We start from the raw sequence: 14238 nt of genomic DNA on the forward strand, positions 1-14238 counted from the left end.
TTTTTTCCTCCTGCTTATAACAAAATGTTAGAATATGGAGAAGCATTTAGTAAGTTAAAATTTAAACATTTTCTTCTTATAAACTTTGTTAGAGGGTTTTTTTTTGTTTGTTTTGTTTCTTGCTCTGTAGTCTTTAACAAAATATGAAATGGATATCTGTAATTAAAAAAAAAAATCTTCAGAATTCAGAACCCTAGAATATGGTCCCATCAAGTGATTTGCTGGTGACTCTTCTCACAACTAAACTAACAGAAAGGACCCTGTGACAATTTCCTGCTTTGCATATTTCAAAATTAATCCAACTAGTCTGGGTTGTTCCTAGGGATTGATTGAGATAAGAGCATTGATATTACACAGTAGCTGATCTCTGCTCTGCTAGATCACCTTATGGAAACTGTAAAAAAACCCAACACCCTAGCAAATGGAGATAAAATCGTACACAACCATTTCTGTAATTATTACCTACAGATGGCCAAAAATTCATCTGTAGGTTCAGATGAACCTTTGCAGGATAACCTAACTTGACTTTTTTTTTTTTTTTTTTTTTTTCTGTTTTATAATGCTATGCATTTACATTGAATGGTTTCTGAATTATCCTTACAGCCACACCTGCCTTCCATATCTGACAATATAAATGAAGCGGACTTTCACCCAAAGGATTATGATCGCATACTGGCCGTCATATCAAGAGAAGGAGAAAAAATTCCAGTAATTCTCTGATTATTTTTTTCCCAGAAATGTTGTTAATAGATAAATCATTCTATTATTGAACATAAAAGTATGCAATAAATTGTATTATTTTTAGTTACAAATGAACAGTGTTGGTGTCACAAAACTGTAATAAATCTTCATTAAAAATTCCTAGTATGTTTTATTGAAATTAAATCAGTAATTGTCTTGAATAGAAATGCAGCAAACATTCTTGAACAGGTGTTTGGTAATTATGTTCTATTTTGTACCTTTTGCTTTTACTAATTTTTCAGTTGGATGCTCCAGTGATTGCAAAAGGACCAGTAGAGCTTTGGCTGCAGGATTTATTGCATATGCAGCAGACTTCATTGCATGGCATAATTAGGGCAGCATATTACCAAATTAGTGACTCAGGATATCAGTTGCTGAATTTTCTTAATCAATTCCCAGCACAGGTGAGATTACAGGATGTGGATTTTTCTGTGCAGTCTGGATGGTGTGTGGGGGGAGGTGGGATGTAAAAAGCATATGGGAATGTCTATATGAGGAAGTTTTCATAGAGGAAACAAAGATAAGGATCTACTCAGTAAAAGTCAATCCTTAATGACTGCAATTTTGATATCCTATATATAGCATAACATTTTTCTTGTAATCTACTTTAAAATGACTTTTTTCTTCTCTTGGAGAATATGAAGTAGATCTTATATCTGCTATGATAGATATTGAACCCCTTTCAGATGCAAATAAAATTTTATGCATACAATGATTTCTCTTTCATAGTTTAAGATTGCAAGAACTATAGTTATGATTATTTATCTCCTAATTTACAAGACTTACCTTATAGTTCATATATTTGTCACTCCTGATAATGCAGTCCTAGTAGAAGCCTACCTTGAAGAATTCTAATTTGCCTAGAGACTCAATCATACTGATAATGCATAAGTTTCACTAACAAGTAATAAATCGTTTCCCATCCTGTACAAATTCTGACTCTCTAATTTTCTAATCTGTACAGTGCCAGGTGTAATTCTTTTAACAGAAATTCTGCAAATACTAAAACTGGCCAATACAATCTTAAAGCTATATTTATGATGTAATTATGTATTATCTCAGCAGTGTTTATTTTTTAAAATCTCTTACTTTTCCTTTAACAGATAAGGACTCTGTCTTGTCTGCATGTCAGACATTTTGAAGTGGCTTTATTACCATATGCAAAGATCTTCTTTCCCATGTCCTGCTAATCCAAATGTTTTCTGTGCAATTATTTGGGGTGGGGGTTGGGGGTGAACTAGAAAATGGTCTTTGGCACAGAAATCTAAAGTACAGAGAAAGAAAATCTGTGTTATAGGACAGAGAAAGAATTGGGCAAAATACTGACAAATATTTAAAATATTTTCTTCAAACTGCTTTTTTCTTGTCTCTTTTGTTATTAGGTTGAATGAAAGAGTGACATTCAAAGATTTTTATTTTTTTTCCTCTGCTAATTGGTCACTCTAAGATAATTTTTTAAATTTTGTTTAGATTCTGATGATGATGGCCTAATGGTTCTAAAATGGGGGGATATTTCCTGCTACAGTCTCTAACCATGAACTCATTACAGGTATAGGGAGACAGAAAAGTAAAAAGAGTGGTTGAGTCAAATTTTTAGGTCTTGGCCGTTTGTGTATATAGAAATGTGGCAAAAAATGGTATTGGTACATTTGTCATCTGTCCTGGTTTGTCATGGATATGCCTGATCATCAAAATGATCTGAGACAGTAGTTTACACACAACATCCTGTAACTCTAGATTTATTTGGAAGCAAAATAACTTGTACTTCAGTGTGCTCTAGGCTGTACTTCAGTTGTGACAACATGTTTGAAAGATAGCAATCCCTCCCATATTCAGTAGGAATGCACAGGAATTTTTTTTAATGTTCTTCAATTAGCTACAAAATTGGCAATGAGAAATTTTCAGGACTTCTCCCCACACTTCAAGACCTATTTACATTTGCGATACTGGAGTACACTAAGGGATTGTAAGTGAATCTGAGACTCATCCATAATCTGTGTGTATCTCACTATGTGACAAATTTTCATAAAAGCTTTTAAATGTTTTCTCAGGAATTTCCAGTACCACAGCAGAGCCAATTAACTCAGGCACAATATCCTGTTGAGAGAGCATAGTGCCGGATACAGTGATAATTTGGGAGTCTCTTCACTATAATTTATTGTCCCTGTTACACCTAAGACTTCTATAATAAGGATAGTGTTCAAAAAATGTTTTGTATTTTTTTTTCACATATTAAATTTGTAGGTTGGATTACTGGGAATTCAAATATTGTGGACACATGATTCAGAAGAAGCTCTACAGAATGCTAAAGAGGACAGAAAAATCATGCGAGTAACCAGTGGGAGATTTCTGGAGATTCTGAATATGTTGATTAAGCAGACCACACGTGATCTTTCCAAGTTTGACAGAGTGAAATTTGAAACGCTTATTACAATTCATGTGCATCAGTGTGATATATTTGATTGTTTGGTAAAGTATATATTTTGATTTCTGGCAAATGCATTTTCTGTCATAATAATTTTTCTTACATGTGGTAGCTACAGTTACATGTGTATGTGTGTGTTTGTAAGACAGATATGTCCATAATCTCAACATAATAAAAATAGTACATAATTGCTTACACTAGAAAAAAACCCATCAGTTCTACCATCTCAATATTTGCTCCATTTTTTTTACACTTTTCTTAGAATATTTCAATTTTCCACTTCCTCCTGCAAAACTATTTTGATAGACAAAAATGTTCCAATGTGTCCTTCATTTGAAAAAACTATTGTATTACTCTTACTTGCATAACTAAACAAGTTGAGTTGGCTGTGGGTCTTGTAGCTTTATTATCATAGATAATTTCCTCATAGGTTGTTACAGAATCTTAGTAGTTGGTACTAGGTTGCACTTTAGCTCCGCCTATTCCAGAGTTAGAGCAATGATGGCAATATCTTCCATATCTATTGGTTTCTTCTTTCTGTCTCCCCTACACCTTCAGAGAGCAGGCTACTGGGATTTCTCTTTCTGGTTCTTTCTGGTTCCTAAGGAGAATACATAGAAGACAACAAAACCCCCTACTGACATCAACAGATAACGCCAATCCTACTTCAGCTTTTTAGATTGTGCTAAATTGTTTATGTTCCATTATTCATTAAGGAATGTCATCCCTCAACACTACATCTCTCACGTATTTTTACTGCTGACACAAGCTTATTAGATCCTACACAATTTGCATTCGATGCATCAGTCAGATCCTTCCTTCATCATGCCTTTTGTTCTAATGTGTTTGGCAGATTCAGCAGTGTTTGCTAATTTCACTTGGAATGTGAGCTGCACTACCAAAGCAATTTAATATTTATTTAACACAGGTGTTGTAAAAATCAGGTTAAGTGATCAGGAAATTTTTTAATATCAGTTTAGCATACATCTAAACATATGTGATGCTTATATGTATTTCAGTTTACTTGCAGAAGCTTTACTTACAACTTACTACAGGAACTTTAACCTGAGTAATCACTCATTATTCTCATACAAATAGGCATTTTATCACAGTTATCAAAGACAATAAAAGTTGATGCTCAGTTATACACTTATTTACTTGCTTTTAAGGTAAAAATGCACATTGAATCACCGACTGATTTTGAATGGTTAAAGCAGTCTAGATTCTACTTTAAAGAGGATTTCGATCAAGTTTTGGTATCCATTACAGATGTTGATTTTGTCTACCAAAATGAATTTCTTGGTTGCACTGATCGTCTGGTTATAACACCTCTTACAGACAGGTTAGAAAAACCAATTATACATAATGAATACTTTTAATAGATGGTACATTCTGAATTAAGTCCTGTGTGGGCTACGTCATTCATGAAAATCTTCTCATACATTAATTTTTTAATTTGTCTAATATTCACAGTTTTTAACACACTAGAGTAACAAAAGATAAAAGTTTTTGCTTGTATAAGTAAAGTTTAAATGCTGTGTTTTGTGACTTTTACCACTGTGAACTTCCTGCACTCACAGAAATCAATGGAACTGCTTTATGAAGGAGTAATGTTTCAACATAAGAGTTACAGAATCTATCGCATAACTCATTGTTATCTTATATATATTACACATGTATCTTTCATATGATTTAATAAATTAATATGAATTAACATTTATAGGTGCTATATAACTTTGGCACAGGCTTTGGGAATGAACATGGGAGGAGCTCCAGCAGGACCAGCTGGAACTGGTAAAACAGAAACGACGAAAGACATGGGAAAGGCTCTGGGAAAATATGTAGTCGTCTTTAACTGCTCTGATCAGATGGACTTCAGAGGTCTGGGTAGAATTTTCAAAGGTAAGACTTCTTCATGCAGGATAAGAGAGACCTCCACAGCTGCAGTTAGGGCAGGTTGCTCAGGACCTTGTTGATGTTAGGTTTTGAGTATCTCCAGGGATGGACATTCCACAACACCTCTGAGCCCCTATGCAAGTGTTTGACCATCCTCATAGTACATTTTTTTTATACTTTCATTGACTTGGAATTTCCCACATTGAAACCTCTGTCCATTCTCTCCTCTTCTTCCACTTCACCTCTGAGAAGACCCTGGCCTTCTCAGTGCCTCCTGTTAGCTAGTTGTGAACAGTAATAGGCTTTCCCCTTAGCTTTCTCTTCAGGCTCAACAAATCGTGTTTCCTCAGCCTCTCCCTCTGTGTCGTGTCCTCCAGCCACTGACCATCATGGCAGCTGTCTGTGGGACTCATGCAAGTATATAAATGTCTATTTGTAAGCCCCAAACCAAACACAGTACTCCAGGTGCTATCTCACAAGTGCAGAGTAGAGGCAAGCAATCATTTTCCTCAACCTGCTGGCTACACTCTTGTCCAATCTGCAGCTGGCTTCCTTTGATATAAGGGCATAATTCTAATTCATGCTGAATTAGTTGTTAAGCAGGACACCAGGTCATTTTCTACAAAACTGCTTTGTAGTCAGTCACCACCAAGTCAGTACTGCTGCGTGGAGTTATTCTGTTCCAGATGAAGGTCCTGAAGTTCATAAGGTTTCTGTCAGCTCATTTTTCAAATTTATGGTATTGTATGTACTGAGAAGCAAGGAGTGAAACTACTAATTTTAATTTGTTGTGTTTGTTGTTTTTTTGTTTGTTTGGTTTGGTTTTTTTGTAGCAAGCAAGTAATTATGGCATAAAAGTGCCTAAAGCTGTGGGTTTTAAATGTATTGCCCCTTTGAAATTAAAGCTATTCATATTTTTAAAAGATCTTGGAGTACATGACAGAATCCTGCTAAAATTACTTAGTCTTCACTGCATAACAATAACATGCCCTAAATTAATTGTATAAATTTTTACTTTTAAATAGCTGTCTTCCAGTATGCATGAAAGAAAAGCACTGCATACTGGTACTTTAGTATTATTTGGAAAAGAATGCTGCTACAAATTTTCTCGTAAAGTGTTGCTAAAGGTACAACAATTCTCTTGTTACTTTTCCAAACTGAAATTAGGCAACTGTGAAGTTATTCCTTCATGAAAATGTTATTGTTATCAATATAGTGTTTCTAGATTTCTCTTCCCATTTCATTTTCTTTCTCTGTTGTCCTCTTTTTCATTCATAGACAAGTTCGCACAGAACATTGTCCACACTTTCTATGTTGTTATGTTCTATACCATTACATGAAAAACTTGCATTTTAGTGTGGACTTCAAATGGTAATGCTTAGACATAGAGATATATGCTTGAAGATTAATATTTTCTACTTTGTGAGATTCAGTTTTATTTAAACCTCTAGTTAGTGAAAAAATAATCATAATTTTAGCCTTTATGATTTATAAGAGGGAAGTAAAAGGTATTGTGAAGGCTGGAAGACCCAAATGAAAATAAAAAGTGATTTCTTTTGTTGTAACATTTGGGGCCTGCATTTTGTACTCTGCACGTATTTTTATTTTTTTAGACTAACAGCTTTTTGTAAATAATTGAATTGTCATTTTAAAATAAAATAGTACAATCACAGGAAGATCTGGACAAAAGATCTGCCAAATGCCCCAAGACATCCACAGATTTTTTCCGATTCACTTTTAAGCAAGTTGTATACATCAGCAAGTATTAATTCAGATTGATATGGAAATAGTCAGTTAGGTTGGGGGAAGAGAGGCCTTGGCCACAGGGCAATAAATAAAAATAATCTTATTTAATTATTTGAGGCAAAAGTAATCTAATTCAGATATCTCAAATATGCATGAAGAACAACAGATAATGAATTTTTCTGTCCTTGTTTTAGGTCTTGCACAGTCTGGATCTTGGGGATGTTTTGATGAATTCAACCGAATTGAGTTGCCTGTCTTGTCAGTAGCAGCACAACAAATCCACATTATTTTAGCAGCTAGAAAAGAAAGGAAAAGGCAGTTCATTTTTTCTGATGGAGACTGTGTAGATTTAAATCCTGAGTTTGGCGTTTTCCTAACAATGGTAAATCTAGTAATAATTCTAGAGAAGTGACAAATTATGCTATTAATTAAACAGTTAAATGGCAAGGTGAAAATAACTGATTTTATTAAGTGATGCTGTTGCTATAGAATTAGACTGAACTACTGGAACACATAAATAATCTGATTATTCATGAATTGCACGTCTTCATTTTTACTTTAAAATTATTGAAAAGGTTCATGACTATGTCCCTTTATTACTGTATTGCAATTCATTAAGTAGAGTAAGAGTTTGACCAAACCTTGCGAATTCTCTGTGCTCACTAAGAGAACTGAAACACTAATATACTTTAATTACTACGTTAGCTTGAAATGCCTTAACAGTATTAGTGAAGAAGATACTGTAGGAAAAACAAAAGAACATTCACTTCAAGCAGGAGATACAGGAAAGATATTTTTCAGTGACATATTTCATATCTAATGGGTGCTTTACATGGATTTATGAAAATAATTCTTTAAGCTGATTTACAGCAGACATGCATGATTCTGGAATAAACCACCCTCCTTGTATTGTGGTGACAACAGGTCTTTTCAAAACCCGTGCAAAAAAAGTTATCAGATCCTTTGATTGGTGGTTACAGGATGTGTCTAAACTGGTAACTACAATGCTGCATGTCCACGTTTGTTCTTCTGTGGCAAAAGGGGCACATTCTGTTCTGTGCATCAATACTGGAATCAGTGCGGGCATTATGACAAAACCACGTTTCTTATATCATGAAGTTTTTATGGGTGTTATGAGATACATTGTTCCCTGTCTTATAATGATTTGTTAAAAAGAACTGCAGCATATATAGATCAAAGTTAGGTCCCACAGCTGAATGGATAATCTGCGCAAAAAAGATACGCAAGGTAACACCTATAATTTTACACGAGTTACTATTACCCAAAGGAGAAACACAAACTCCTGGATTTAGAATATTAACTTTCAGAGCATGCTGCCTTGTTCCCATAGGGTTCCTGAGGCTTCATAGCACTAGTTCCTGTAATCTCATGGGCAGGGAACTTTATAGTGTGTATTTCCTAATGCCAAGGCAGAAGGCAGTCCAAGATGACTTTATGGGAAATTAAAATCTTCATCGGCATGTTTGAGTGCAGAGTAGTAGCAGAGGAGGTCATAAATATATTTTGAGTGCTTCTCATTTTGTAAATGTCACCTGTGTGATGTCAGAGTTATCCCTCATGTTGGCAACAAGTTTCTGGAAATCTTCAATTAGTCAGACTTTCTTGGGCATTAAGATTTTATTTCATATGATTTTGATGTAAAGTTTTATGTTTAAATTTTGTTGACTCTTATTTTTACTGTGTCATTGCAACATATTTTTGGGTGTTCTTCAGCCATTATTAAAACCAGTTCTGTTAATAAAAGGGAATTACAATTTCTTACTATGATTCTTACTTCAGCGGGTAGGATTCACTCATAAACTATTGAACATTCAGTGAGATTTTGTACTTTAAGGCTAGCCTTTCAGGCACAAGAAATAGAGAAGGGCATCCTAATTTTCTTCACCACAGGCTGCTTGTTATCTCTCTTTTTTAAAAAAATAATATTATTTTGGGTCTTGCTAGACACTGGATTTTTAATATGTTAAACCCCCTCCCTATTCTGCAAAATAATAATGAAAACTTTGTTCACATTGGGAATACACTAAAAGAAATCCACCAACTAGATTGTATTCCATGAAATCTTAACTTTCTGATTTTTGGCTTGTTATGATAAAAAAAATTAGCTATTAGTCTGGTAATTATGCAATGTTTACTAATTCTTAGTTATGGTTGATGGGTTTTCTTTACATTTTAATCATAAGTAGACAAGAGTTCTAACTCTGAACAGATCTAGGTATTTATGCATAAATCTGTTGAACAATAAAAAGTATGTTATTTTGACTGTTATAAATAATAATGCATTATGTTTTCTTATATAGAATCCTGGATATGCTGGACGTCAAGAACTACCAGAAAATCTCAAAATTCACTTTAGAACTGTTGCAATGATGGTTCCAGATAAACAGGTACAGTTTCTGCCTGAATTGAAAGAAAAGTATTTTACTTTGCTTACCAATCTTTAGAAAAACTAATGGAATTTCTAAAAAAATTGTATTTCAGATAATTATAAGAGTTAAGCTTGCAAGTTATGGATTTAGTCATAATGTGATCTTGTCTCAGAAGTTCTTTGTTCTTTATAAACTTTGTGAGGAGCAGCTCTCTAAGCAGGTAGTGTTATGTATTCCCTTCCTCTTTGTCTTTATATTTACGCAATACAACCCCTTAGGTTTTGGGTTTGCAGATTGTTTTTGAAGCATCACTTTTATGCTTTTTACAAAATATTGAAGTAGCTTAGATATAATTCAAACAAGTATTTGTCTAAAATTTTTGAACAAATATCCATGTTAATTCACATATATGTAGTCACATACATGCATTTGTCTGTTAAACAATGATAGTTTGTAGTTGCAAGTGCATGAGGCTCTCTACCTGAACATGGCAGCCAAGTGAAAATTGAGCTGGTGATGTAAGAATTATCCAGGGCTGGAGAAAGTAGTTGGAAGTTGGAAACCACAGGGGTAACGTCTTAAGTTTGATTTAAGTTGCCCTTCTTCCCATAGCACTGCTTTGATCTGAAGTCTTGACTTTAAACTGCCTTATTTGGTAAGACCCAATCTGGAATGAAACTGTTATTTTTTTAGAATCCTGCTATACAGAGCTACAAAATAATTGCTATATGGCGTTATAAATGTTGAAGTCAATTAAATTTAAATTAGAAAAGAAAAAAACCTCCTCCCCCTTTCCTGAAAATGAGCTTTTTATTCTTCATTTATTTTAATAGAATAATTCCTAAACAACAGCAACAATTTCTATTTTAGCTACCTTTTCCAGGCAGGCCAACTTTACTATACAATATGCAAATAAGGTTTGATGTACTTATGAAATAAATCTGGAGAACTTGTCACTGATGCATAAGCCTTTTCCCACTCTTTAGGTACATTATGATTTTGGTCTGAGGAATATCCTTTCAGTACTGAGGACTCTTGGATCTCAGAAGAGGGCCAGGCCAAATGAAAGTGAATCAAGCATTGTTATGAGAGGGATAAGAGATATGAATCTTTCTAAGCTGGTAAGAATCTAATTTTAGCACCACGTAGAGGCAAGTCTACTAGTTATTTCATGGGGTTTTGTAGAAGATTATGAAAAAAATCAAACATTCTTTTCTTTAAAATTGAAACATAATAATCATCATGTTATCATTAAATAGCAATGAGAGTTTATTAGACTTGCAAACAGTGCTCAAGGTGAAAAGGTTCAAGTAGGTTAATAGTGGCCTACTGTACTGACTTGTGCACAGACTGATTACTGTACTGTAAGTAATCTGAACAATTTGAGTGTCCACTAAATTAAACTTTTAAAGGTTTCTTTCCAGACAGGATGTTCTTTCCAATATATGCTGCAAGTGTTTTACAAATAGATTTAAAAAATAGATTCCAGTGTCTACTCTGTGGGAAATTTCTTTCAGTTTTGAATTTATTTCTCACATGGCATATGGATGACTTTTTAAAAATGCTGGTTTTGTAGTGAGCTGTCCTGCTTGCTGGTTGTGTTTATGAACATAAGCACCTGTATTTAGAATATATATTCTTAATTTTTGCTATTTTAAAATAGAGATTAATTTTTATTTGAGAACATCCTTTGGATAACCATGCTTTAAGTACTTAGTAACTTTTTTTTGGTTTCAGATAGATGAAGATGAGCCTTTGTTTCTCAGTCTTATCAATGATCTCTTTCCGGGGTTACAGTTGGATGGCAGTACTTACACTGAGCTTCAGGCTGCAGTAGCTAATCAGGTTGAAGAGGCAGGATTGATTAACCATCCATCATGGAATCTTAAGCTTGTTCAGGTAAAACATTTTTTTCCAAAACATTTTTAACAAATAGGAGTCAGAACACCATGTTAGTAGTTAAACCATTGTCTCACTCAATGACCTGTGTTTCTAATGTGGGAAAAATCAAAGGTTGTGTGTACACCACGCTAAGGAAGACCAATCCAAGGGACCTGTGGATTTATTTCTTTAAATTATGCAGAAGAAGAAGAAGAAAAAAAAGTTAAAACATGCTATTAACTTAGTCTTTCCAGATATGGTAGTGCATCTAAGTTATCTGAATGAAGCAGCAAGGCACCTACGTGGATCTCTAACGTGAGTTTCATAGCCTAGAGTAGGGATAGTAGGGCATAAGAAAGATTGGGAGGCATTTTGAAGGCCAAAGCTGTAAATAGAGTGAGAAGAAACATAGCCAGGGCACAACTCCTGCTGAGTAGGAGGAGAGAGCTAAAAGACTTTCATAAGGGCAAAGAAAAATGTAAGAGGTATGTATTTCTGACTTAAATATGTTTCTGTAATGGAGAAGAGTCTTCATCATGAGTTTGAGTGGACATTGCAATAAACAAAGTTTTTTTTTCATGTGAGTTTTGAGAACCTATACACTGATCAGGTAATGATCCAGCTTACCTGTACTAAATTGAAAGAGTTAAAGTATAAGGACACATACACCATATATGTCTTAAGCATACGCTGTGACAAACTTATGGAAACCTATAACAAGGTTAAGCATGACAAGTGAACACACATGTAGGTAATATGAAAGAACCAAAAATAGTGTCAGTAACAGGAGTGACACTGTCATGCACAGGGAACTGTTTCTCTCAAGGACATGCATGACTGAGAGATTAAAGCTATAAAGAGATTTAGAGGCTTTCTGGACTACAAAGGATGTAAACAAGCCCAGCTGCTGTAAATTTGTATCCATAATGTTCAAAGCAAGTATCCTTCTGAAGTGCATTAACCAACCTCAATATTGTAGAAAGATCGCACCCAGGTGGATTTATGTATCCCTTTGTTATCTGCATGTAAAAGTTTTAGTAAAAATGAGTAAGAAAATACATGGAACCTGAATGAGAGACTGTAGCAAAAAGTTGTTGCAAACAACGTTGTTTACATAAAGCAAAAAGTTGCTTATTTTTGACATGAAAAACACTTGGTTATTGGCACTTGAGGAATACTGAAATAGAAAAAAGAATAGAAAAAAAAGAAACTTGTGCACTGGCAGTTTGCTAGGAGTGTAGTGTGGGGTTTTTACCTTATGTTGCAAGCTCTTTAGACCTGGGGTGTGTTCTGATTGTAAAGCAAAAAAGAAAATATGGTTAAGGTGTTGCAAGAAATTCTTTTGATTTCAGCATATTTGTAAGACATTATGTTTAGTAAACTAATGATTTGATGACTGAACTGTAATTTGGGATTATGATAATTTGTGTTTAGTGTGGGATCATCTTTATGATATGTTGTTGATTAATGAATATGTATTTATTTGAAGGAAAAAAGATGCTTAAATGGCTTTCTGGACATGTACTCTGACATAACATTTAAATGGCTGGTAGCTGTATTTCTGACATGCAATCATGTTTGAAACTAACTGAATTTATTATTAAAGACAGTTAACTCATGTTCTGATGAGCTTTATGCCAACACATTTCTCTATACACAACCTTCTTAAAAAAAACCAACAACTTAAATGCAGCAGACTAACAACTCAAGAAAAAAAGATCAGACAGTCATTAACTGTAAATTGACAAGCTGGAAAGGTAACTAGAGCGTTGTTGCTCTTTTGTCTTTTTGTTCTATTCTTTTTTGAGAACACACTTTATTTATTGGTGATAATGATGCTATTAAACATTATGGCTTTGTTGGTTTCGTGTGTTCTCTGATTCCTTGTTTTTTCTGAATGCAGGCAACAAGGTGTGAATGCTTTTTCTTGTAATATCATGCTTTAAAGAAGGATCAGCTTTACTTTATTGGCTGTATTACTCATTGAGATTAAGCTAATAGCCTTAATTAGGGAAATGTATTTTTTTTTCATTTCATTAATTGATCAAATTGAATTTTGGTTTGTAAAATGTCAGCTAAAGAGGAACTATGTTTTCTTCAAATATTCATATTTTACTTATGCTTACTTTTTGAATAATTGTTAAACACTGTTAATGCTTAAGACTAATAACCTTTACCATTTCCAATGGCTGAAATCTATATTGCTTTAGACTAATTTATTTGTCATTTTCCTGGTTGCCAAGCTAAGAGTACAGCTACAATAACTGACACTTAAAAACATTTTACTGTCGAAATATGTTTGCATCTTCTTGAAACACAGCCTCAGAATAGACACTTTCTGAAACTACAGGCCTTGAAGTGCTAGGAGTGTTTCTTGGCTGTAGAGTCATAAATTAGAAACTACATCATTGGCTCTTACAAACTAAGTATCTTAAAAGAAACTAGATGTAAACCAAGAAAGGCAATCTGACCTTTGTGCTTATTACCAGGTGTCTGAAAATTTCCAAACTTGTCTACCTTAAAAAGAAAAAAACCCCAAAAAACCCCAACAAAACCAACAAAAAAGCCCTGCCACGTGATTTTTTGAATGAGAGCAAAAGATACAGTGCATTACAGTATTCTAAAAAGTGCGACATTCTTCCTTATGTTACCTCACAGCAACTAAAATATCATGTCTCTGTCATCAAAGCAGAGTTATATTTATGGCTCTGCTCAGACTCCACCTAATTTACAGAAGGTTTTGCTCCGCATTCTGCAGGCTGGATCCATATTGTCCTTCACATAGCTTCACACTAATGGCCAGCAGAATTTTTACATGGCAGAAAACATTTTTGGCCATCCTGCTTAAAGTCATGTTCACCATTTTATTCATGGCTTAATATTTCAATATTTAATATTCAATATTTCAATACTTAACAAATTCCATCTTCCACTGGGACTAAGAAGTTTGAAATTGTCAAGTTCATGGTGGATTTGATCTTAGTGTAGATTTGTGGTGCCTGTAGATCTTCCTGGACTGATACAAGCCTTTATTCAGCTTGCAGCAGCAGCTATATATGCTTCTCCTTACAACATTCTGTCATCCAGGAGGACTACCACTTATTGGTTCCTTTCGGTTGCTCCAAAAGGAGATAGTTGTGTAGGCAGACTCTCTGCTAC

General features: G+C 34.2%; 1 protein-coding gene across 1 annotated transcript in view; it reads left to right on the forward strand.

Moving 5' to 3' along the window:
- Positions 1-14238, forward strand: part of DNAH8 (dynein axonemal heavy chain 8) — a 137324-nt gene that overhangs the window by 50718 nt on the left and 72368 nt on the right. Inside the window, exons 36-45 of the mRNA XM_040612234.1 lie at positions 604-708; positions 984-1145; positions 2986-3210; positions 4336-4508; positions 4890-5068; positions 7003-7190; positions 9130-9216; positions 9311-9418; positions 10185-10319; positions 10936-11097. Of these exons, the coding sequence (XP_040468168.1) occupies positions 604-708; positions 984-1145; positions 2986-3210; positions 4336-4508; positions 4890-5068; positions 7003-7190; positions 9130-9216; positions 9311-9418; positions 10185-10319; positions 10936-11097 (1524 nt within the window). The remainder of the gene's footprint in view (positions 1-603; positions 709-983; positions 1146-2985; positions 3211-4335; positions 4509-4889; positions 5069-7002; positions 7191-9129; positions 9217-9310; positions 9419-10184; positions 10320-10935; positions 11098-14238) is intronic.

Source organism: Falco naumanni, chromosome 12, assembly GCF_017639655.2.
Source record: "Falco naumanni isolate bFalNau1 chromosome 12, bFalNau1.pat, whole genome shotgun sequence".
In the NCBI taxonomy this organism is placed as follows: Eukaryota; Metazoa; Chordata; class Aves; order Falconiformes; family Falconidae; genus Falco; species Falco naumanni.